The sequence below is a fragment of the Syngnathus scovelli genome, chromosome 10 (assembly GCF_024217435.2).
Source record: "Syngnathus scovelli strain Florida chromosome 10, RoL_Ssco_1.2, whole genome shotgun sequence".
NCBI classification, from domain to species: domain Eukaryota; kingdom Metazoa; phylum Chordata; class Actinopteri; order Syngnathiformes; family Syngnathidae; genus Syngnathus; species Syngnathus scovelli.
The window spans coordinates 80,781-103,611 of record NC_090856.1 but is presented as its reverse complement, the minus strand read 5'-3'; the positions used below and the strand labels follow the sequence as shown (position 1 = coordinate 103,611).

Here is a 22,831-nt window from a genome sequence, read left to right as displayed (position 1 = left end):
GCGTGCGTGCGTCAGTCGCCGCTCTGCTCGCTCCATTCACAGAGCACATGTGTTGCTGAGAGACATACGTATGCACGTCGGCCATATTGAATGTGTCAATTCTGCCTTGTAAACCAATGCAAGTCAAGCGAGTGAACCTCAAAAGCGCCGTAGCACAAAGTGCAGATGTGCAAGTTAAGGCCTCTCGTTCACGTTCATGCTTCTCGTGCCCGCATTGATGTCGTGCTGGCTGAGAAAAGCCTCAAGCTGGAGGAAGCGAATGCATCATTGTACACACCCCTCCTGAGCGTCAGTGCAGCCAGCAGCTCCCACAATGCAGCGGTGCAATGTTTCAACATGGCGTCCAACGTTGCTGTAATTTCTAGGCCGTGGGTTCTGCAAAACATGTAGAACACAACCACGTAATAATCTTAAATCGACTTTAGAGCTCCAAAGTAAGTTAATACCCGCCTATATATTTCTTTCGGATCAAAGTCTATCTTCATGCTTTTGAAGGCTGACAACCGGCTGATATAGTATTGTTCATTTCCCGTTAGCTTGTCCTGAGAGTCGGAAGGTTTTTTTAAAAAATGTTTTTTAATGTCCTTTGTTTTCTTAGACAAGATATTCTATATAAAGTCAACTACTCAAAGCATCCATTAAAACACCAAAGTCACGTTTAGCCTTAAAATGTTTGTCTTTCCCTCCGAATTGAATTATTGTTACGCGATGTTCCCTCGTGTTTATGTTTTGAAAGTTAGCATAACTTAACCGTTCACATGCTGATCGAGTCTTTTCCCAGCCGTGGTAACCCAATCTATTTTTGAAGGTGCCTTTACTTCGCCGTTAATCGAAGTCACTAAAAATCGTCCGCTCGCCGAAACTATGTATGAGCTTTTTGTTTGGCAGCATCAAAGGTGTGTGTGTGTGTGTGTTGTTTAGGATACAAAATATTTCTTGCGCTATTATTCATTGCTGATCATCCTGTGCAGTGTTGATACATAATCATGGTTCCCTTTGCCATCTGCCATTGAAATGCTTACGGTCAATATGCACAAAAGCGACAAGTGATACCTATCATTTTCGAGCAAAGTGGAACAGATGGTTCACGCAGCAACATTTTAGACTATGATGTAGTTCAATATGTTGGTTCACAAGTGGGTTGTGTGGGCAGAACATCACTCACTCACTCACTCCCTCACTCACTCACTCACTCACTCACTCACTCACTCACTCACTCACTCACTCGTTCGTTCATTCGTGCTATTTTGCAGCACCTCTTGATTCAAAGGAGTCTTCATGATTCTACAGCTGAGTTGCAAATAGAGAGATCACCTCTCCTGTTTAGAAGCCAAGAATCGTTTGATTGGAGCTCCGGGAAATGAAAAGGATCATGGTGGGTTTTGCGGGACATTTGTCAATCCCGTTTCCCTCACAAATTGCAGCCCTGCTCATAAATTCAACCTTTTTCTTGTAGGATTGAAAGCACGGCCGTATCGCACCGTTGAGGGCTGCTGCACCTCCGCGCCGCCGGCTCAATGACAATGGAAGGATCGCTGACGGAGCAACAGCTCGGCCTCCGACAGGCAGAGGAGCGTCTTTACAGAGATTATATCCACAGACTTTTAAAAGTAGGCCAATATCAACATGGAAATATGATGGACTGAACTTGAACGTTATAAATGTGTGTGCTTTCACAGCAATCCCCAGAATACCCCAAGTATCAATACATATGCAAGCTGTGTTCCGTTCATATCGAGCACATTCAAGCAGCCCACAAACACATCAAGGAGAAGAGACACAAAAAAAACGTCATGGTAGGTGAATGCACCTGGTTTATGATGGAAGATGTCTTCATGTCTTTCCACGCTGCCATTTCAGGAGAAACAGGAGGAGAAGGAACTGCGCGCCCTGCCGCCCCCCTCTGACTCGCAGCTGGTAGCCATCCAGACGGCGGTCGTGGAAGCCGCCAGCGAGCAAGGGATTTCTCACCGTGACTTTGAGCATCGGAAGGCTGTGGTTGTTAGGATGGAGAACATCATCCAAAAACACCTCTCAGGTTCCATGTCGTTTAGGCCTTGAGATGCAGCAATTTTTCCGTCCAGCACCACAAGTGCATTTTCTAACATGTGTTCTCCTTTCGATTCTTTTTTTTTCCCTTTCAGCTTGCACCCTAAATCTCTACGGCTCTTGTCTGACCCGATTTGCCTTTAAGACGAGCGATATCAACATTGACGTCGTCCACCCCTCCACAGTAAGTTTTAGCAAGAGAAAGGGAGCAGACCCTGGCTGGCAGTTAGTTTCCCCTTAAAAAGTGCCATCCGTGCATCTTTCCGTGTCATTGCTCAGAAGCGCGGCTTTGGATGTGACGAGCGAGGTCTACCGTGGCGTGGCCTTGAGTCTTGGCGAGTCATCGTTTCTCTAAGTGCTTTTTTTGTGTGTGTAGATGACACAACCGGAAGTCCTGATTCAAGTACTTGACATCCTCAAAAAAAGTAGTAAGTATCATTCAAACTTCAAATGTGACGTCGTCAACTGATTTGAGCTTCGCGACGGCCGTGATACTTGTCTCTATGTGTGCCACGTCTTCATTTGAGTACAACATTGAACATGTGATTTCTTCCAGCTCAGGGTTGCGTAATGTGAGGTTGTGAGCCGATGAGTCGATTAACTTGAATCCCTGCTCTTTATAGATGACTTTTCAGATGTTGTGTCAGACTTTCACGCCAAAGTTCCTGCCATCGTCTGTCGTGATGTCATAAGGTCAGTCAGTATTCTTTGGAATATCTATATCTATCTATCTATAAGTATATACGTATATTTGACACAACTCTCTTTATTCTTCCTTTCTTTTTTGCTCGGCCATTTTGAAAAGGACATTTTCTCTGTTGATGCTTCTTCTCTTTCTTCGCTCGCTCGGCCATTTTGAAAATGACCATTTCCCCGTTTATTCTTCCTTTCTTTTTTGCTCGGCCATTTTGAAATCAGTGGCTTGACGTGCAAAGTGAGCGCAGGCAATGATGTTGCTTGTCTCACCACAACTCACATGGCAGCCTTGACCAAAATGGAACCCAGGTTGGTTCCCCTGGTGCTGGCCTTCCGCTACTGGGCAAGGGTGAGTACACAAATAATCAATGATCATAGATCCGCATGAGCCTCGATTGTGTGATTAAGTTGGCTAACGCGATGGCTCGCGTCTAAAAATGACTAAAGTTGACTTGAATTTGATAGTATTTTCATTTGGTCATGTGCTCTTAATGTCCTTGGGTCCCTGGGAATGTGCTTTATCCTATTCTTTTGAGAACTAAAGTGAGCTTTGTCTGCAGCTGTGTCACATTGACTGTCAGGCGGAGGGCGGAATCCCCTCCTACTCGTTGGCTCTCATGGTCATCTTCTTCTTGCAGCAGAGAAAAGAGCCCATCCTCCCTGTCTACTTGGGCCATTGGGTAGGTTTTGGAAAGCATCAATTGAGTGTGAGCGAGCGAGCGAGCGAGCGAGCAGCCGAGGCGCGGGCACTACGGCGCGTTTGCGGCGGCCGGCCGGCAGCAGCGCACACGTACAAGACAGAAACCGTTTTTCCATTTTCTGCCTTTTCAGATCGATGGCTTTGACGTGAAACGTGTGGACGAATATCATCTGACAGGAATCCACTCAGACATGTATGTGCAGTGGGAGCACAGACCTTCACAGGCGGATGGCGGCGGACAGGTGGAGAACGGAAAGGAGGCCAGGCCAGGGGAAGGCCGATCCAAAGCGGAGCGCGGTAAACCCCATAAGGCTCCCGTTTCACATGGCTTGGTGAGTGGCGGCATTTGGGCCGCCGTTTGCTCTCACTCGCTCTCGGTGCGACTTTTGACTCACTCGGTAGGCTCCTTTTTCAAAGGCGCGGCTGACTTTTGAATCGAGCCAAGATGTGTCACTGGGACAGTTGTGGTTGGAACTCCTGCGTTTCTACACTCTGGAGTTTGCCTCGGAAGAGTACATCATCAGCGTCCGCGTCAAAGCGCTCCTTTCTCGGGAAACGAAGAACTGGCCTCGTCGCCGGCTCGCCATCGAAGGTGAGCCGAGCCGCGGGAATGGTGTGCGGCAAACGACGCTGACTCACACCGTCTCTTTCTTTCCCCAAGATCCTTTTGCCTTGAAGAGGAACGTGGCTCGAAGCTTGAACAGCCAATTGGTGTTTGAGTATATCCAGGAGCGCTTCCGCACAGCTTATAAATACTTTGCCCGCCCGCAGAATAAAGGCGCCGTGGAGCACGAGAGCAAGGTGGCTGGCAAGCAAGGCTCCAAGAAGAAGGATGCCGTAGCAAGTAAGAGGCCAGAGAGCGAGTTAACGGCCGAGAACGCTCAAATGACATTCCGGCGAGCAAAGGGTGACGGGGAACCTGCGAGCGACAGTAACGCCAGGTCCCATCCGTCCGGAGAGGAGGACGAGAAGGCGCTCGACGAGAAGGCGCTCGACGAGAAGGCGCTCGACGAGAAGGCGCTCGACGATGGCGGCGGCCCGGCAGTCACGGCCCTCGACCGAGCTGCTTCCAAACAGCCTTCCCTTTCCGTCAACGGCCGAGTCGAGGGTGGGGAGGACGGGGAAACGTCTGTTTCCCAAAAGGAGGGCATGGGAACAACAGAGGACCTTCACTATATCTTTGACAAGATGATTTTCACTGAGGGCAAGGTGCGAAAGCCGTGCCAATTTGGAGCCATTGCAAGTTGCTGCTGCTGCTGCTGCAAGTGCTTTTTTCTCTTTTCAGCCTCCAAACGTGGTGTGCGGTATCTGCAAACGAGACGGTCACCTGAAGGATGAGTGTCCCGATGACTTTAAGAAGATCGAGTTGAAGCTCCTGCCTCCTATGAACAACCATTTCCGAGAGATCCTGAACGGGCTTTGCAAACTGTGCCACTGTGCGTCTTTGTGGGTCTTGGTCCACTCGGATGGAATTTGCCATTTCATTCAATGCAAATACAGTCATGGACAAGTCCGTTACAAATTGGCCTCAGAATGCATTGACCCAAGTGCATATTTGTATTTTGAAATAGCAATTAACCGCGTCATAATTGGCTGCCGATTGAACCGTGAAGAGATATGAAATGGATCTCATTTGAAGATGCTCATTTTTGCAGATAAACTGGCACCCACGCATGCTGAGCAGCAGAAAAGAGAGCAGATCCTTGCCAGTCTGGAAAGGTTCATCAGGAAAGAGTACAACGGTAGGTAACACGCTTCATACGTCACACGTGTTGCTCGGCTGCCGCTGAGACCATTTCCATGTCATGGCGCAATACGCGCTGCTTTAAAATACAAATTGTTTTTTTTTTATGCGTGTGACTGCAGATAAAGCTCAGCTTTGTTTGTTTGGATCCTCCAAGAATGGCTTTGGTTTCCACGACAGCGACCTTGACATTTGCATGACTCTGGAGGGTCACGAAACTGCAGAGGTAGGCGTCCAAACACACATAGCTCGGCGTTACGCATTGTAAACACTTTCTATCTCGCCACATGCGCAGAAGCTGAACTGTAAGGAGATCATCGAAGGCCTGGCTAAAGTCCTAAAGAAACATGCAGGTAAATGCACATTGAATGATTCATTTGGGTGACGTGCTTGATTGACTTCATTTCCAAACCACATTACACTAAAATGGTTTGGATGAGAAAACTCTTAACTCTGGTAGATATGAAAATGGCACAGAGTAAAGGTCATCCGTGTTCTCCCATGATGTTCCACCGCAAGGGCTGAGGAACATCTTGCCAATTACAACGGCAAAAGTGCCGATCGTCAAGTTTGAACACAGGCAGAGCGGTTTGGAGGGGGACATCAGTCTCTACAACACTCTGGTGAGTGAGTGAGTGAGTGAGTGAGTGAGTGAGTGAGTGAGTGAGTGAGTGAGTGAGTGAGTGAGTGAGTGAGTGAGGGAGGGAGGGAGGGAGGGAGGGAGGGAGGGAGGGAGGGAGGGAGGGAGGGTGGAGAGGGAGGGAGGGAGGGAGGGAGGGAGGGAGGGAGGGAGGGAGGGAGGGAGGGAGTGGGTGGGTGGGTGGGAGGGAAGGAGGGAGGGTGAAGAGGGAGGGAGGGAGGGAGGGAGGGAGGGAGGGAGGGAGCGAGCGAGCGAGCGAGCGACACAAGCCTCATCCCTCATTTTTGGAGAAACGCTTGTCAAATGCCAGTCACTCCTTTGTGCTAGGCACAACATAACACCAGAATGCTGGCAATGTATGCAGCCCTGGATCAACGTGTGCAGTTCCTGGGATACATGATGAAGGTCTTTGCAAAGGTATGTCACAAAGGTGAAGCGCAAAGTGGCCGACCGACATCATCTATTTGTCTGTCTTCAGCCAGCCATCGGGAATTTGTATAACAGGTCAAGCTTGTCTTCCGACTTTGTGTGCTCCCAGCGCTGCGATATCGGAGACGCGTCTCGAGGGAGTCTCTCGTCTTACGCGTACATCCTGATGGTGCTTTACTTTCTGCAGCAAAGACAGCCGCCGGTCATCCCAGTCCTGCAAGAGGTACGTACGTACGTACGCTGGCTGGCTGGCTGGCTGGCTGGCTGGCTCGCTCGGGGTGGGGCGCTTAAGGTGAAATGAAAACCTTTCCTCTTAGATCTTTGACGGAGCAAGCGTTCCCCAGAGAATAGTCGACGGTTGGAATGCCTTCTTCTTCGATGACCTTGAAGATTTGGTGAGAGGGAGCGAATGAGCTTTGAAACATATGACATTTGAAACTCCAAGCAATACGATTGTGTCGTTTTGCAGCGGCAGCGTCTGTCCCAGCTGGAGCTCAACACGGAATCTGTGGGCGAGCTGTGGTTGGGCCTCCTGCGCTTCTACACGGAAGAATTTGACTTCAAAGAGCACGTCATCAGCATCCGCCAAAAGAAACGCCTCACCACCTTTGAAAAGCAGTGGACCAGCAAATGCATTGCTATTGAAGGTGCTCCGATGAAGATGTGGCTCACTTCAAACAGTACTCAAGATGTGGCTCACTTCAAACAGTACTCTTTTCACCGACTGACTTTTTTAAAAAAAAAAAAAAAATGTTTTATCTTCCTCTCAGATCCTTTTGATTTGAATCATAATCTCGGTGCCGGAGTTTCTCGCAAAAGTACGTATTTATTGACCTTATGCTTTGGATCGCTCCAGTTTCATCCTATCTCATGATGATGATGATGTTTATTCTCTTCCTTCCCTTTTCTCTTCCAGTGACAAACTTTATCATGAAGGCTTTCATAAATGGGCGCAAGCTCTTTGGGACTCCCTTCTACCCAGTGCCTGGGACCGAAGTGGTACGGGCTAACACAAACGTTGCACGATTGTAACCGAGCGCCGGCGGCAGCGGCGGCGGCGGCAGCGCAAATACGCTAAGAATGCACGATAATTATCGGTGGCCACTCGTTCAAATTGGAACATGTAGCCTATTCTTTGTTTGCACTGCCGCCTCACACGTCTGCCTTGGCTTGGAATAACAAGAAGAATAAAAAGAATGGTTTATGTGCAGCAGAGGCTCAGTGCTAAACACTCTTCAAGTGGCAGGAGCCACTTTTGATGACGTCGGACCGTTGTTGTTTTTTTTCTCTCAGATAGTTAGGGTGCATTTGTTAAATAATGCCCCGTATTCCCTTCTGCAGGACTACTTCTTTGATGCAAAGGTTCTAACTGACGGCGAGTTGGCTCCAAATGACAGGTGCTGCAGGATCTGTGGGAAAATTGGACATTATATGAAGGACTGTCCCAAGAGACGCAGGTTGGACCAAATACAAAAACTAAATGCTACAACTTGTGTTTGCAAAAGAAGAGGAATGGGCTCCAATTGGTCTATTTGCTCTCGTAGTAGACGAGAACGAACGAGCTGGATGTGACTATGTAGTCATTAGAATTGCTTTTCTTCAACAGAATGAAAAAGAAAGAGAATGACAAAGATGAAGATGTGAAAGATGATGAGCGGGAGCAAAAAGAGCGACGGTGTTTTCACTGTGGCGACACTGGTCATGTGAGGAGAGACTGCCCCGAATACCGCCATCTAAAGCAGAGGACAGCTATGGCGTCGGGTGAGTAAACCCCTGGTTAAGATGTGATCTTCAACTTGGAAGAAATTCACTCAGTAACATAGGACCAACATTTTTTTTTTTTTAAATAAGAGCAAAATCAAACATTTATTCAGCCGGAGGAAACGTTTCAAATGAATTGATTCGCACCTCTGATGTCAATACTTAGAATCAAAGCGCTTACAAGCGCTATTCGGACGTTAATTGGAGACCAATCTAACGCATGGTGATATTTTTCCTCAGCTCCTCACACGGTACGGTCTTTGGTGAGTTGTCAGGCGACGAGCGGCTCCCAACCAGCGGCAGACTGTCCTAGTAGGGCCAGGCTACCCTCCGAGAGCGTGAGTAACAGCCGCTTTGAGACCGGACCTGATTCAAACACGTGAACGTAACGGTTGCTCTCATCAACATGCGGGATGTGTGATTTCCCCCTCTCTCTCTCTCTCTCGCTCTCTCTCTCGTTCTTTCTTTTTTTAGTCTGACAGTCGCCAGACTCCACCCTACTCTCCGCAGCCCCCAGCCGTATCTCAAAGTTCCCCTCAGTCGTCCAGTTCTCCCAAGACGAGCCAAAATAAAAGCATTTGTTCAGGTCCCCAGAAACAGCCTGCTCACCACCACCACCACCCCCCCCAGGTCCCCCTTTTCAACTTCACCTCTTCCCACCCGGGCCACTTTCACCTGGGGACACTCGCTGGCCGAGGTCCTCTTCCCCCTCAGCAGCAGCAGCAGCAGCCGTCACAGGGGCAGCAGCAGCAGCAGCCTCAGCACCCGGCTTCCGCCTCCTGGCCCATCCACGGACCCGTCGTCTGTAGTCCGAACCCGAACGGCGGCGCCCCCTCCCCGCCTGTCCTGAAATTGGCTCTTCGGTCAGGGCCGGGAAGCGGCGCGAGCCCCGGAAGCAGCCCCGACGCCGTCAACCTGAACGATCCCAGTATCATTTTTGCACAGCCGGCGGGAAGACCCGCGAGCGTTGCCGGAGCGGGACGTGAAGTGGGACGTGAAGTGGGACGTGAAGTGGGACGTGAAGGACGCTGGCTCAACCGCTTGGTACAGCCTGCTTCGCTTATGGGAAATGGCACTGTGCTCAAGTCAGGTATTGACTGGGTGGATGGACAATTTGTAAGGCTGTTACTTTGACAGTCTTGAAAATACCCTTAGGCAATGCAATGTAAATGGTTCAACAAAGAAAATTCATGCCCCCCCTTTTTAAGACAAGGTGCTAATGTCTTCCCATGGATCTATGAAAAAGATCACCACCTTGTCTTAAAAACAGCAAAGAAAGATGACATTTTTATATGGCGTGTGCTCTGCTCTCTCTCTTTCCAGAATTGGGCCACCCATCCCAGTTTATTGGTGTGAGCCAAGGTCCTCAGCTGTGGGAGCACAATAAAACAGCCCAGTTTGCACTGTCTCCTTCCTGGCCGTACCGAATGCCTCAGAATTTTATCCAGCAGGGAACCGGTGGCTACCAACCAGGTCATTTTTGAAAATCACTACTACTGTTTCAAAGAAAGCAATTGAGTCACGCTCAAATATTGAACAAACGATGGCTAACTTTTTACTGTGCTCCAATTCAAAAGTCCCGCAATTGTGCACATTTGAGCCACGCCATCATTCAATAGTGCATTTTGTTGGTTGCCTCAGATCACAACTTTGTTCATGTGTCTGCAGGCTCCATGCTGCATCCAAATACAAACCTGCCCATGCCCATTGCCCATGTCAGACACCCAGCAAATCTAAATTTCATCCAACAGAAGAAGTGAAACTGCCTGCCTGCCGGCCTGCCTGCCTGCCTGCCGGCGACCGCCTGGCTGCCTGCCTGCCTACCTGCCTGCCTGCCTGCCTGCCTGCCTGCCTGCCTGCCTGCCTGCCTGCCTGCCTTTTTTCTTTTGTTTTATGGCCAGTGACACACCAGAGTAAATTATGTACCCTTTGCACCATTTATAGCGGCAGAATTTTTAAAAGAATTGTATCATTTTTGTATAGTTTTTATGTCCCATTTTTTTGTCTCATGAAATTGATTTGTGATACAAATGTCAAATATTTTAATTCCCCAATTTTGAGGGGGTCCAAAAATGTTTTTATTTTCTGTGTAAAGGATGAAAAAAGTAAATATGTATTTTTATTAGCTTCTGTGTTTGCCCCAAAAAATGAAGGCTTTGAATGCATCTTGGATTGAAAACTACTTTGAAACAAAGTAGTGCCAAAGCCGGTCGTACGAATAAGGGAAAGAAAATAAAATCATGGCAAACCATCTTCTGTTTCGTGTTTCGTCATTGAATTCACGAGTGGAAGGTCTCTGTCGGTTTTGTATCCATTATGGTTATTATTGCACGCATGGAGACTCCTGGCGAGTTTGCACCGTGCTCGCCATAGTCTAAAATAAATAGGAAAAGAGCTTATTGTTTATAATGTCCAATTTTGGCCCATATTTGCACATTGGCAAAGGTCGTCGCCATATTGTGCGTTGGACGACGCGGCCTGCCGATTTGGACAGCTATAGTCCGCCTGTCCAAATTGGCCGTGATTTATGCGGAGCTTTCAGGGCTGTGAACTGGCCTTGGTGGACGCAGATGACTTTTTGCATGAACCAGTTTGGCTTCCCTCACACGCACGCACGCACGCACTCGCAGACATGAAGCACCTGCCGCGGTATGCCAACAATCTTCTGGTAGTTGTCACGATATGCAATGAAATGCACCTTTTCTCATGTGCGTCACATGACCTTGTCGGACCCGTTGGCAGCTGGCGACTCATGTTTGGGCATAACAAACAACACGTTATAATTATTGCTTCAACATAATTATGAGTTTGAGATGGCGATAATGACGTGATTGCACAATTTGTACAAAACATGTTTATGATTAGACAGCAAAATAAAAGTGGCTGTTGCTTCCTTAGCTCACTCCGAACAGTCAAATGAGCAGCCATCTGGAAAAGTAGACATTACGAAAGTGGTTACAAATGCTTTTAGAATGGCAGCGGGGTCACCCCAACCAGCAGCATGATCAAACGCCCACGTCGCCCTCTCTTGTTTGGACGCCTGAAGGGCTTGGCCCGGCTGGGCTGGGCTGGGCTGGGCTGGGCCCGGCTGGGTTGGCTGGGCTGGGCTGGGCAGGGCAGGGCTGGGCTGGGCTGGGCCCGGCTGGGCCGGGCTGGGCCCGGCTGGGCAGGGCTGCGCCGCGGCGCGCCGCGAGCTCGGTTGCAGCCGCGCACCTGTGACAACTCACTTGTTTTTCCCCCGAACTCGGTGAGCTCAGTAGCCGCGCGCGCACCTGTGACAACTCACTTGTTTTTCCCCCGAACTCGGCGCGCTCAGCAGCCGCGCGCGCACCTGTGACAACTCACTTGTTTTCCCCCTCCAACTCGCTCCCACGCTCTCCAAATGGACACCTTTGCACTGCCTTCACCGCAGGTGACATTCTCTTGGATGAGAAACATATGCCGTGCCGTGCCGTGCCGTGCCATGCACACAAATCTTCAGTCGGCTTTTCACGTACGTTCTGGCACCATATCCCAATGCTTTCATTCAATTGTTACATTTCGGTTTGACTTTTCATTTCCTGTGAAGATGACACTTTGTATGTTTGAAAGAACCATGTACCTTTTATGCAACAGTACTTTATTTTAACATATCATGTGAAATGCCATAGACTGGTTCCGAAAAGTAGCATCGATGCGACATCACGTCGAAAGTGTGAGAATAATCAATCCTAGGTCGGGCTGGACGGTACGACTGAAAAGTATATCACAGTGACTGAAGAGCAGATGACAATATGAGTGAGTATTGGTTGATATTGGTATACATTGACGTGCGGTTTACTATTGACAAATAAGGAGCAGGAGGGGAAAAAAAGTATGTATTACGTCATTTCTTTGAACGTGTATGAATCCTTAACTGTGAAACTGTCAAATAATATAGATGAAGTAAATGTCCAAAGCATCCAAAGTAGGCCAATTGAACACTCCAAATTGTAAGTCTGTATGAGGCCGGGTGGCTGTGCGGTGCGGTGCGGTGCGGTGCGGTGAGGTGGATGCTTGGTTGCCCGATGTCGGCTGTACCCCGTGGGAAAACGTGACTCAATCAGTGCGTGGACGGAGTTGGTTAAATATCGCCTCCCAGTGGCCACGTTCTGCAAATCATAATCTGCTGTTGAACTTTTCATTCTATTTCATGATGTTCATTCAAAGAAAATGAAACGTTCAGAAACCTATCTGTCCATGAATGACTCCCAAAACTACGTGCATACTTCCAGTGAGGAGGATAGGCACGCTATTTTTTTCTCAGCCCTGCAGGTTGTTCAGAAACTCCTCTATTTCTCGGCACATTCTGTTTCTTTCTCTTTCCCTGATTTTCTCCAGGATTTGAATGCTGTTTAGGCGGTAGACAGATGGATGTTGTATAGCTGCTGCCCTCATGTAATATTCTATAGACTTGTATCTCTCTCTCTGGGCGGACTGTAAATATTTTGCATAGTAGTTATAAAGCATCTGTCTGTCTCCGGGTTCCTGCTCACCCTGATGGAGAAGGAGTTGCTCAAATATCTCAGCGGCTTTAGCTTGCTCGTGAGTGGATTTTACATATAGATTTGCCAGAGTTAATTTTCTCTTGAGCGAAGACTGACGGTAGAGAAGAATCACTTCTCGATAGAGACCGACGGCCCTGTCGACCAGCGCTGGTTCCGGCAAAATGTCCCTGTGGGAAAAAACCTTCTTTTTGTAGCAGATTGCGGCACACCTCTTAAGATAACGTTCTCCCGGATGTCTTTCCAGAGCTTCTTCTGCCAAGTCGAGAGCTTCGTCCATTGATAAATACACCCGGAACACTTTGAGTAACGGTTTAATGCCGCTGTAGCTGCTGACGGGCTTTTTCAGAATCTCCTTGGCCAATTGCCGCGCTTCCCCTTCAATTCTTCTTCCTCGAGCGGCACAAGCGGCCAGGTAAATTGTCGCAAGGTACAGGTTATCGGGGTCGTGTTTTTTAGCCACTTTCAGTTTTTCAAAAGCGTTCCCGTCGAGTCCGCTTTGATACAGCTTGGACGTTCTCGCTAATGCTAGCACGTGACTGGAGTGCCACTCGATCATGTCAGGCTGCATCCTGATGGCCCTCTGAAAATATTGCAGCGCCACAAGTGTATTGTCTTTGCCAAATTTCATCAGAGCCCAGGCTTTTTCAGCGCAGATCTCGGGGTGGAGTTCCTCTGGACACGGTGAAGGATATTCAGTCCGAAGGTTGTCAACCTTGGACAGGTAAGTCTGACATTGTGCGGCTTCTCCCATGCGGTAGTGCAGCCAAGCCAAGTTCCCGTAGTTGACCGCCAGCCACGGGCCCTCCTCCGAGACAGTATTTCTCATCTGACGCAACGCCTCCGCGGCCATGCTGAAGAAAGCCAAGGCATCTTTGCTACTCCCGAGCCGGTAGCGTACGTAACCTTGCAAGTTGTAAATATGCCCCAGCCACTTGTATCCCTCCACGACGCCAATATCTTCCAGTTGATCTCGGAGGAGGAAAAGTTTGGATCTTTGGAGGTTCAGGTTCCACGTGAAGTGACATTGCAGGCTCTCCAGCTCGGTCTTCAATGTTGTTAGAGTCCGTTCGGCACTGAAAGTGTACGGCGGTTCGTGTTAAAGGGGAAAAAGCAGACAGAGCAGTTGAGCGAGAAAAGAAAGAAAGAAAAAAATCCACAAGATGAGACAAAGATGAGAAAGAGAAGTAGCGGCGAAAGGGCCAGTCGTAGACACCGACAAACACATCGCAACGCAGACAAGTGCAAAATGAGCCATCTCAAAGGCAGAACTCATTCACCTCATCGTGTAGCTGTTTCTCCCAAGGAACTCTGACGTGTTGCTTTGGGTGCTGCACCACAAGATCAGTTCAAGCTTTTATGGCGCAGTAAAACATGGCCATTGTTCTTGGACTCTGGATGGTGACGTCAACTCAACCTTTCGTTCGGAAAAGATCTTTTGTGCGTGCGTGCGTGCGTGCGTGCGTGCGTGCGTGCGTGCGTGCGTGCGTGCGTCGTCTTCATTCACTTGACCAAATAACATGTGTCTTTTCATATGGAATACAAAGACGCACGATCGCGTTCGATCGGCCATTCGAGTGACTACACACATTTGCCCACTTGGTGGCAGCGGAGAGGGCCGAGATACCGTGTGTTGGAGTTCAGCAGCGGCTCCATTCAAGTGACTACACACATTTGCCCACTTGGTGGCAGTGGAGAGGGCCGAGATACCGTGTGTTTGAGTTCACCAGCGGCAGCCGCAGCCGCAGACGCAGACGCAGCCGCAGCGGCAGCAGCCAACCGGAAACCAGAGAGTCACGAGAGACGTCATTTGTGTGACGTCACGGATCCTGCGACAGATCCTTCAATCGGCATGTTGCAGAAAAAGTAGGTAGGTAGGTAGGTAGGTAGGTCTTTACCTCGTTTGTTTGTTCTAGCGAGCGGGCTCAAGTTGATTTCTGCACATGATTCAACCAGGCGACGTGCGCACCGTTGGGTCGCTCGTTATCCTTCTACGAGCGAGGTTCGGCGAAATGCTTTCAGGCCAGCTTGTCGCTGTTGTGTTTCTTTGCACTAGATAGACGATGCACCTAATTGGCACTTTTTGCCACTGAGGACGACGACGACCAGGACAAGATTTGTAGCGGAATGGAGACGTGGACTCCCAACCCCCGAGCCAAGCCATTTATACCCCGCCAGCAAAGAAGCTTGTACCTCACTTACAAATACAAAGTGTTCAACAAGAGGTCTATTCGTCGCTTCTGTCAGGTGAGCGCAACGTTTCACCTATCACTCACTCACTCACTCACTCACTCACTCACTCACTCACTCACTCACTCACTCACTCACTCACTCACTCACTCACTCACTCACTCACTCACTCACTCACTCACTCACTCACTCACTCACTCACTCACTCACTCACTCACTCACTCACTCCACCATCAGCAACTGCAGATGAAATCAATGTTGCAAATCAATTCTTTGCAGTGGTGTAAGTTGTCACTTTGCTTTTCGTAGGTGTCGTCATTTTTAATTTCATGTCAAAGCGTCATTGAATTTTTTTTACCGCCCTCACATTTCAAAACGACCAATTTGAACTTTCATTTTTCTTTCACAGGCTGGCGCTGTACTGTTTCTGCTGGTAACTGTCGTAGTCAATATTAAACTCATCTTGGACACAAGAAGAGTTGCTAATGAAGAAGAAGCAGCAGCAGCAGCAGCAGCGGCAGCAGCTCAAGAATATGGTATGGCGTTTATTCTGTTTTGTCCAAAACCCAGCGTGGGCGCGCTGGAATTCATCAATGCTTTTCTTTTAGAGGACGTAATGCCCAACATGGAGACTCCTCGCAGACCAAAGGCAAACGGGCGCAAGGTCCTTGACATTGAGGTGTACTCGAGCCGCTCCAAAGTTTACGTGGCAGTAGATGGCACCACGGTGAGTGAAAAAGCGCGCCCAACTGACATCGTTCATATGTTGACACATATTGACGTGCTTGACTGCACATACAACTAAATGAGCAAAGGTTTCTCCCCTTGATTTTTGGAGACATTCTGCTTTCCTGCAGGTGCTGGAGGATGACACGCCGCAGCAAGGAAGAGGCATCCATGTGATTGTTCTCAACCAGGCTACAGTAAGCATCATCTCCTAGATATCTTCAGAGGTTCCGTTCTGGCTCCCGTGTGGAGTTTGCATGTGCTCTCCCTGTAAGATGGGACGTGCGCCCGCCCGCCCGCCCGCCCAAGCCAACCGCCCGCCCGCCCGCCCTCCCGCGACCCCCGTGGGGAGGGATCATGGATGGATTCATGGCTTGAAATCAATATGGTGGAGATAAATATTTCTTTCTCTTTCCGAGGGTCACGTGATGGCCAAGAGAATTTTTGATACCTACTCACCTCATGAGGACGAAGCCATGATCCTCTTTGTCAATATGGTGACTCGAGGTCGAGTTCTTATCTTCACCATTAAGGTAAGTTACGAGCTCTCAATAGCCCCACTCTGCTCGACGTCGTCGCCCGCTGTTTTGTGTGCAGGACGAGGGTACGTTCCATCTCAAAGACGCGGCCAAAAACTTGCTGAAAAGTCTGGGGAGCCAGGTCTCGCTCCTTCTCAGCTGGAGAGACATGTGGACTCTGGTGGTGAAAAAAGGAGGTGGAGTTTCTTTGACAATGCTGTAACTGGAACAGGAACGAGGCTTTCTCGAAAGCCGCAAATAGTAGGAGGTTCCATAGGTAAGGCAATGTCTGTTGTTTTTTGACGGACGAGGTGCACGTTTGTTTTTGTAGGTCAAGTGTATGGTGAAAAGCATTCCAAATCTCCTGCTCTTTCCACCTGGGGCGATCCGGTTCTTCTGAAAACAGAAGTGCAGCTCACCGCCTCTGAAGGTAGGTAGGCTGTCGTTTGCAATCCAATCATCGAGTGTCAAACTCGTTTTTTTCGCGGGCCGCAATGTAGTCATCGCTTCTTTCGGAGGGCCATTATGACTGTCAACCCAAATCAATGTATGAGCACCTCGTATTATATAGAGTCAAAGCTACAAAGCAAACTGCCAAACAACTGGTTTTCAAATCAGGCGGGTAAAAAGTGGTCAAATGTACAAAAAAGAAAGATATTATTAAAAGTGAAGCCAATTTGCAATTCTAGTAATGACGCACGGATTTGGTGCACAATTTGTCTTCGCGGGCCACATAAAATGATGCATGCGGTGGGCCGTGTCCGGCTCCCGGGCCGTGAGTTTGACACCTGCGATCTCGCCGCTCCTTGCTCATCTCGGGCAATCAATCTTTGTTCATTATTTCGAGCTCCCACCTGCGGCCACATACCACGTACACTGATGCATTTTTCCAAGGGCTGATTGGTGGCCGATTGATTCAACTTTGATGTGCTCAGAGGGCGAGTGCCGTTGGGCAGACACGGAGTGGAACAGGCGGCGCAAGCTGTTCTGCAGCAAAGTGGAGGGATACGGCAGCATCTGCAGCTGCAAAGACCCGGCGCCCATTGAATTCAACCCGGAACCTGTAAGACGCCGCCAATTTCATAGTGGAACTTTTGCTTGAGCCAGCTCAAGGATGGAAAAAGATTCGATATGATAATGTGCCTTAGCAGCAGCAGCAGCAGCACCGCTTCTTGCATTTTCTCTCCTCTAGCTGCCCAATAATAGCGTCTTCAACGTCCCCGTCGCCGTGATTGCGGGAAACAGACCCAACTATCTCTATCGGTAAGAGCTCGGCTTTAAAAGGGGATTGGTTCTTGGTTGTTGTTTGAAAAGTTAGACAATTCTAGTGGCCTCGTTATTTGCCATGCCTTTTCAGGATGCTCAGGTCGCTTCTTTCCGCTCATGGTGTTAACCCGCAGATGGTCACGGTCTTCATTGATGGCTATTATGAGGTATGTAAATCATCTCCGGGAAACCAATTGAATCTTGGGGGGCGGGGGGTTGCTTGACCACCGGCCAGGAGGAGAAGCCACACGGACGCGAGACTGATCCCCTTCTTTTTCGATGCGTGACTCAGGAGCCTATGGATGTGGTGGCGCTGTTTGGACTGAAGGGAGTTCAGCACACACCCATCAGCATTAAGAATGCTCGGGTGTCACAGGTTGGTGCCTCCACAGAGAGAGGCTATCTTGATATGAAATATCGCCACACTGGTACTGAAATGATACGAGGGCAAAACCTAAAAAGTGGTTTCGCTGTCGGCTACAATTGGCCTGTTTTTATTTCATGATTTCCTTTGGTACATTTACAAAAACGAATCTTATAAATTTGCCCTTCTTGGTCACAGCACTACAAGGCCAGTCTGACTGCAACGTTCAACCTTCATCCGGTGAGCCTTCTCCCGAAAACACCCGCATTGTTGATTTTTTTTTCTTTTTCTTTCCTTCCGTTTGTTCAAATCAATGTGATGACAGTACACTGCTGAGTCAATTTCGTACGTATTCATTTGAATGGGGGCAAAAATGGAATGAATTCTATTCAAATGATGACACTTTCTACTAAAGATCCTTTTCTCCTCCAGGAGGCCAAATATGCTATTGTGGTAGAGGAAGATTTGGACATCTCCATTGACTTTTTCAGGTACGTACTTTTTCATGGGTAACAAGTGGCTGAAGCCCACACACTGCGTTTGCCCACTGTGTTTTTGCTCTTGTTCCAAGTTTTCTGAGTCAGACCATCCATCTGTTGGATGAGGACGAGAGCCTGTATTGCATCTCAGCTTGGAACGATCAGGTGACTCAACAAAGGAAAGGCCTTTGTTTTTCTTTTGAACAAAGCCTCCTGGTTGAGTTCCTTTGGATGTACCTATCTGTTTTTTTTTGTTTGAACCGAGGATTTGCCTTAGGTTGTGTTGTGTCATCACTGTGTATTTTCAAATATGATCAATTGTTTGATTGATCTTTGAGTACGTTGACTGGATGTGCGGCTGGCGTAGGGCTACGAACACACGGCAGAGGATCCCGCCTTGCTCTACAGAGTGGAGAGCATGCCCGGCCTGGGCTGGGTCCTGAAAAAGAGCCTCTATAAGGACGAACTGGAGCCCAAATGGCCAACACCGGAGAAGGTGCGCCATTCTTTCTTCTCGCCCTCCTTGTGTTGTCGCTGTGCTACGACGCTGCGTCTCTCCTACCTAGTTGTGGGATTGGGACATGTGGATACGAATGCCAGAGCAGAGGAAGGGCCGAGAGTGCATCATACCCGACGTGTCCCGCTCCTACCACTTTGGCATCATCGGCCTCAACATGAATGGCTACTTTCATGTACGTAAGCTCTTCAACCCCTTCATTTCATTTCATTTCATTTCATTCAAGGTTCTTCTTTTTGTTCTTTTTCCATAGGAGGTGTATTTCAAGAAACACAAGTTTAACACGGTTCCTCGCGTGCAGCTGAAGAACGTGGACAGGTGTATGACTCGTGCGCCGGCCGGCCGGCCGGGGTTCTAACACTGTTGCGCTCATCTATTACATTTGGAAGAAGTGTGAACCAAATGTTTTTGTTGTTGTTTTTTCTTTCCCCTCCTTGTTTTTCCAGCTTAAAGAAGGATGCTTATGAAGTGGAAATACAAAACCTGCTTGGGTGAGCGACCTTTAGATTGGACACTGAGCATCGTGTTGACTTGAAGAAGGAGAAATGTGGACTTTCTATCTTTCTCCGATTGAACAAGTTTGTGATTGATTGCAGGGAGGCGGAGGTGCTGGACCACACCAAGAACCCGTGTGAGGACACCACGCTGCCAGACTCTTCTGTGGGCAAAATCTACGTCATGTTCATTAAGATGGAGTCTGAGACGGACACCTCCACCTGGACCGAGCTGGCTAAGGTAGACGCTGCAAAACCTTTTCTGTTTGGCGGCCAGGACTTGCTTTCCCATTCACCGTCGTCGTAGCTTGAATGAACCATGTCGAGCATGCTGGCAAAAACGGATGGAGGGAGATGCGATGTGATATTAAATGAAGATGCCAGATGAACATGACATGACGTCAGTAGCGATGTCTGCCTTGTCTCAAACGCCACTTGTGTCTCCCTCATTCCTCGACCAAGTGCCTCCATGTTTGGGACTTGGATGTTCGTGGAAATCACCGAGGCTTGTGGAGGCTCTTTAGAAAGAGGAATCATATCCTGGTGGTGGCCGTGCCAATTTCCCCATACTCGTAAGTTAGTTATTGTGGGTATTTTTCCCGACAAAATAACTTGAGTAGATGGAATGGATGGATGACGCTTGTGTCTGATTCTTTATTGTGACCAGTGTGAAGAAACCTGCCAATGTCAAACCAATCCACTTAGAGCCTCCCACCAAAGAAGAGGCTGCACCAGCAGAGCAGCTATAACCCCCCCCCCACACACACACACACAGACAGACAGACAGACAGACTTAAAGCTTGCTCACCACCACAACATTTAAACCAGCTCAGGCCTTAAGAAATTCTTCAACACAGGACCCGCAACCTTGTATGCAGAAAAGTTGACTGATTAAAGAAAAGAGCAAGCAGTGTGACATAGTTATGGTGTCAAATTTTCAATTTTCTTTCTTTTAACTACTGAGAGCTTCGGCCATTTGGCACATACTGTTTAAGTTATCTGTATTTATTTGTCCCTTATCAATGAAAGTGTTTGCTTTTCTTTTGTCTCTATTTCAAGATTCAAAATGATGATCATGTATGTATGTATGTATGTATGTAGATACATACGTATGTATATATTTTGAGGAAAAATGTTGCATATGTATTTTTAACTGTGGAGGTTGAGGATGGTTCTTTAAAAAGCCCTGTGGGTTTTTAATATTGACTGCATGGCTCAGTTGGATTTCTTTTCTTTGTAGTACAGCAAGCTGAGAAAATATTCAGATTGAGGCCCTGGAAAATGCATGATCATCAAGAATATTCTGATTTGTACAACTCCAAGTGACATTAAAGTTGCGGAAAACTCTTTTTCACTCCACAATTGTTTGTTCTTCTCTGCCTGGTCGTAGTCACTAGTCAATGACCGACGTGCCGAGTTTTGCTAGCCGATTGTGGGGCGCGCACAGATGGATGGACGAGCGTTTGCACCAGTGGAGTGCTGATAATACAAATAAATCCTCGTATTTTAGATTTGTTGGTGTTACCTACAGTTAATGTTAACAAGTGCTAAAGTTGACATTGAGCCAGCCGTTTCGGTGAATTGAAAACCACAGAATTTGCCAATGGCTGTGTTTTCTTTTGCATCGAAATTTTCATATGGAGGAAGCCAAATTTGCTTCTGGTTGAGTTAGCAGAGATGACTTGCTCCAGGCTCTCCTTGCTCACTTTTGAAGATTGCAGTCATCCCGGGTGTAGTGGAGGGCAGGGCTGGCCAGCCGGCCGGCCGCATGAAGTCACGCTACGTACTTGGTGATCCATTTGTGTTTGCCACTCTCAACTTACTCTTTTGTCCATGTGACAGTACAAATACATTGACACCATCAAGGCAGCAATCTGAGGAAAGAAGATATGAAATGTTAAATCTGCGCTCTCTTGAATTTTACAGTGCAGTTCACTTCCATGCAGTGTGTGTGCGTGTGTGTGTGTGCGTGTGTGGGCTCATTTAAACATCTTTAAGCGCAAGTCAGAGGAAAAAATTGGATTATGATGGAAAGGTCCATTTCAATAAGCAATATCTGACATCCGCATTTAATTCAAGTTGTCATTGAACAGGGTCTTGTATGGAGATCCAATTTTAGAGTGCCGTAATGTAACATTGCATCAACTATTTTTGTGCACATTTACCTCTAAAATAGCAATTCCAGCTGCAATTCCTCCCACAATGTTTGCATGCTCTGTAAGGGACTGCAGGATTTGTTCAAAACAACCCTAAGAAAGAGACTTGGCGTGTTAATGTCAGTGCTGTACATGATACGATCCAATGAAAGTACGGCTGTAAACGTGTACGCATAGAAGATATCACGTTCACCTCTGTCATGGTTGCATTGCAGGGCTTAGTGAGCACAGCGTTGCCAGCGTACTGCTTGTGTAAAGCAGGGCTAGCCCACGCGCGAAGGATTCGCTTGGCCTGTGAAAAAAAAAATTGGTCGTTGGCCACTGCAGGATGGGAGTCAAAGCTTTGTGTCACTAAGCATGCATGGTCCCTTTCAGCATTCGCCAGAGGTTTTTGTTTGCTTGTAAAGGAGCCAAGTGAGGAAGGAGGCAGCGAGTGACAACGCTGATGTGGATAACTTACGAATGAAGAATAAGCCAGGGCTACAGCTGCAGCTGCCACTTCAGCAATGACAATAATGAGAATGATGGAGAAGAACTGCACAAAAAAGACATCGATAATCTGGTCAAAGTTTGGCTTGATGAGTCCATCCGTGCCATTCGGTATTGCCCTTAGTGTTTTTGGAACGTTTTAGGCAGCTATGTAAGAGATGCGTTGTGGCTGGGTTAGGGTTAGTACACTACTCGACGTACATCTATTCCCGAAGAACGAAACGATTAGGCTCGAATGAAAACAAACAGGGAGATACACTTTTCAGGGATATGGACAATCAGGCGTCACGCCACTTACTGTGAGGAGAAGACATTTGCTTCCCTTGTGAGCTCCGCAGCAGCCCAAGAAAGCCAACAGCACCAGTAAGGCCCCGATGGCCATGTAGAAATGGGCCACGTTGACATGTTGCATGCTTTGGCTGGAGAAAGGTCCCAGGATCTGCAGATGGGAGGCCCCGTCTACACTCGCCCAGATTGCCATCACCAGTAGGGTTAGGCCACTCACCTGCAAAAAGATGTGCACGTTGTGGATGGATGGATGGATGGATGGATGGATGGATGGATGGATGGATGGATGGATGGATGGATGGATGGATGGATGGATGGATGGATGGATGGAATCCTCTTATCTCACAAACCATTACTTTGGAATCATATGCTTCGAATAAAAACAGGCATACTGGACTCACCAAGATAAGCAAATTGAAGAGGACCATCACCACTTTGGCAAATGTAAAGCAGCCCATCTTAGTAATTAGAAGAAAAAAAAGAAAAAGACACCTGTGTGGCTCACTTGGAAGAGCAGAACGAATGCAAAATCACCTTGCACTGCAATATAAATGACGTTCATGCACGCGCGCGCGCGGGCGCGCACGCACGCACGCACGCACGGGCACACGTGATGATTGAAAAACAATTGGAAAAAATAGTCAGTTTTTACTTTTCCAATTACAAATCCAAACAAAAATTTTTTTTATGCACGAATCCGATCACTCTAGTTTGTTTTTCCGTTCAGGCGCGTCTTGGGACAACTCAATGCTTGCTATGCTGGTCCTTGACGTGGCATCATCATCATCATCATCATCATCAT

At 48.1% G+C, this 22,831-nt stretch overlaps 4 protein-coding genes across 13 annotated transcripts; 2 read left to right on the top strand and 2 right to left on the bottom strand.

The window, feature by feature from the left end:
* The first annotated feature begins 280 nt into the window (after positions 1–280).
* On the top strand, positions 281–10,270 carry tut4 (terminal uridylyl transferase 4). 4 transcript variants are annotated; one of them, XM_049729411.1, is made up of 30 exons: positions 281–434; positions 1,254–1,375; positions 1,457–1,610; positions 1,680–1,796; positions 1,861–2,038; positions 2,145–2,233; positions 2,426–2,477; positions 2,673–2,742; positions 2,968–3,094; positions 3,306–3,425; positions 3,577–3,777; positions 3,863–4,037; positions 4,107–4,654; positions 4,731–4,881; positions 5,101–5,187; positions 5,312–5,415; positions 5,485–5,542; positions 5,709–5,812; positions 6,157–6,246; positions 6,368–6,481; positions 6,576–6,653; positions 6,728–6,905; positions 7,029–7,076; positions 7,175–7,257; positions 7,600–7,715; positions 7,865–8,019; positions 8,260–8,357; positions 8,494–9,109; positions 9,343–9,492; positions 9,771–10,270. In XM_049729411.1, exons 3-30 carry the CDS (start codon positions 1,518–1,520, stop codon positions 10,193–10,195), a joined length of 4,425 nt encoding a protein of 1,474 aa, XP_049585368.1. In that variant the 5' UTR covers positions 281–434; positions 1,254–1,375; positions 1,457–1,517; the 3' UTR covers positions 10,196–10,270. The 4 variants fall into 4 exon arrangements, with proteins under 4 accessions (XP_049585368.1, XP_049585386.1, XP_049585358.1 ...); XM_049729429.2 differs by having other exon boundaries at positions 9,688–9,891; XM_049729401.1 differs by having other exon boundaries at positions 6,728–7,076.
* A 1,667-nt stretch (positions 10,271–11,937) lies between these two features.
* On the bottom strand, positions 11,938–13,940 carry LOC125976161 (interferon-induced protein with tetratricopeptide repeats 1-like). Its single transcript, XM_049732123.1, has 2 exons — positions 13,823–13,940; positions 11,938–13,618 (listed from the first exon to the last, which is right to left on the bottom strand). The coding sequence occupies exons 1-2, from the start codon at positions 13,825–13,827 to the stop codon at positions 12,301–12,303; spliced, it is 1,323 nt and encodes a 440-aa protein (XP_049588080.1). The 5' UTR covers positions 13,828–13,940; the 3' UTR covers positions 11,938–12,300.
* pomgnt1 (protein O-linked mannose N-acetylglucosaminyltransferase 1 (beta 1,2-)) lies at positions 13,917–20,458 on the top strand. Of its 6 annotated transcripts, none has more exons than XM_049732114.1 (22): positions 13,917–14,408; positions 14,599–14,789; positions 15,142–15,268; positions 15,341–15,459; positions 15,590–15,655; positions 15,878–15,991; positions 16,056–16,173; positions 16,308–16,406; positions 16,912–17,039; positions 17,169–17,239; positions 17,334–17,409; positions 17,535–17,618; positions 17,805–17,846; positions 18,039–18,097; positions 18,178–18,250; positions 18,453–18,581; positions 18,652–18,777; positions 18,856–18,920; positions 19,049–19,093; positions 19,199–19,337; positions 19,559–19,668; positions 19,764–20,458. In XM_049732114.1, exons 2-22 carry the CDS (start codon positions 14,670–14,672, stop codon positions 19,843–19,845), a joined length of 1,992 nt encoding a protein of 663 aa, XP_049588071.1. In that variant the 5' UTR covers positions 13,917–14,408; positions 14,599–14,669; the 3' UTR covers positions 19,846–20,458. The 6 variants fall into 6 exon arrangements, with proteins under 6 accessions (XP_049588071.1, XP_049588069.1, XP_049588068.1 ...); XM_049732112.1 differs by having other exon boundaries at positions 13,917–14,412; positions 14,603–14,789; XM_049732111.1 differs by having other exon boundaries at positions 13,917–14,412.
* Positions 20,232–22,755, bottom strand: LOC125976166 (tetraspanin-1). 2 transcript variants are annotated; one of them, XM_049732131.1, is made up of 6 exons: positions 22,431–22,755; positions 22,040–22,246; positions 21,713–21,787; positions 21,446–21,544; positions 21,262–21,345; positions 20,232–20,970 (listed from the first exon to the last, which is right to left on the bottom strand). In XM_049732131.1, exons 1-6 carry the CDS (start codon positions 22,485–22,487, stop codon positions 20,911–20,913), a joined length of 582 nt encoding a protein of 193 aa, XP_049588088.1. In that variant the 5' UTR covers positions 22,488–22,755; the 3' UTR covers positions 20,232–20,910. The 2 variants fall into 2 exon arrangements, with proteins under 2 accessions (XP_049588088.1, XP_049588087.1); XM_049732130.1 differs by having other exon boundaries at positions 21,446–21,787.
* Positions 22,756–22,831: the final 76 nt, after the last annotated feature.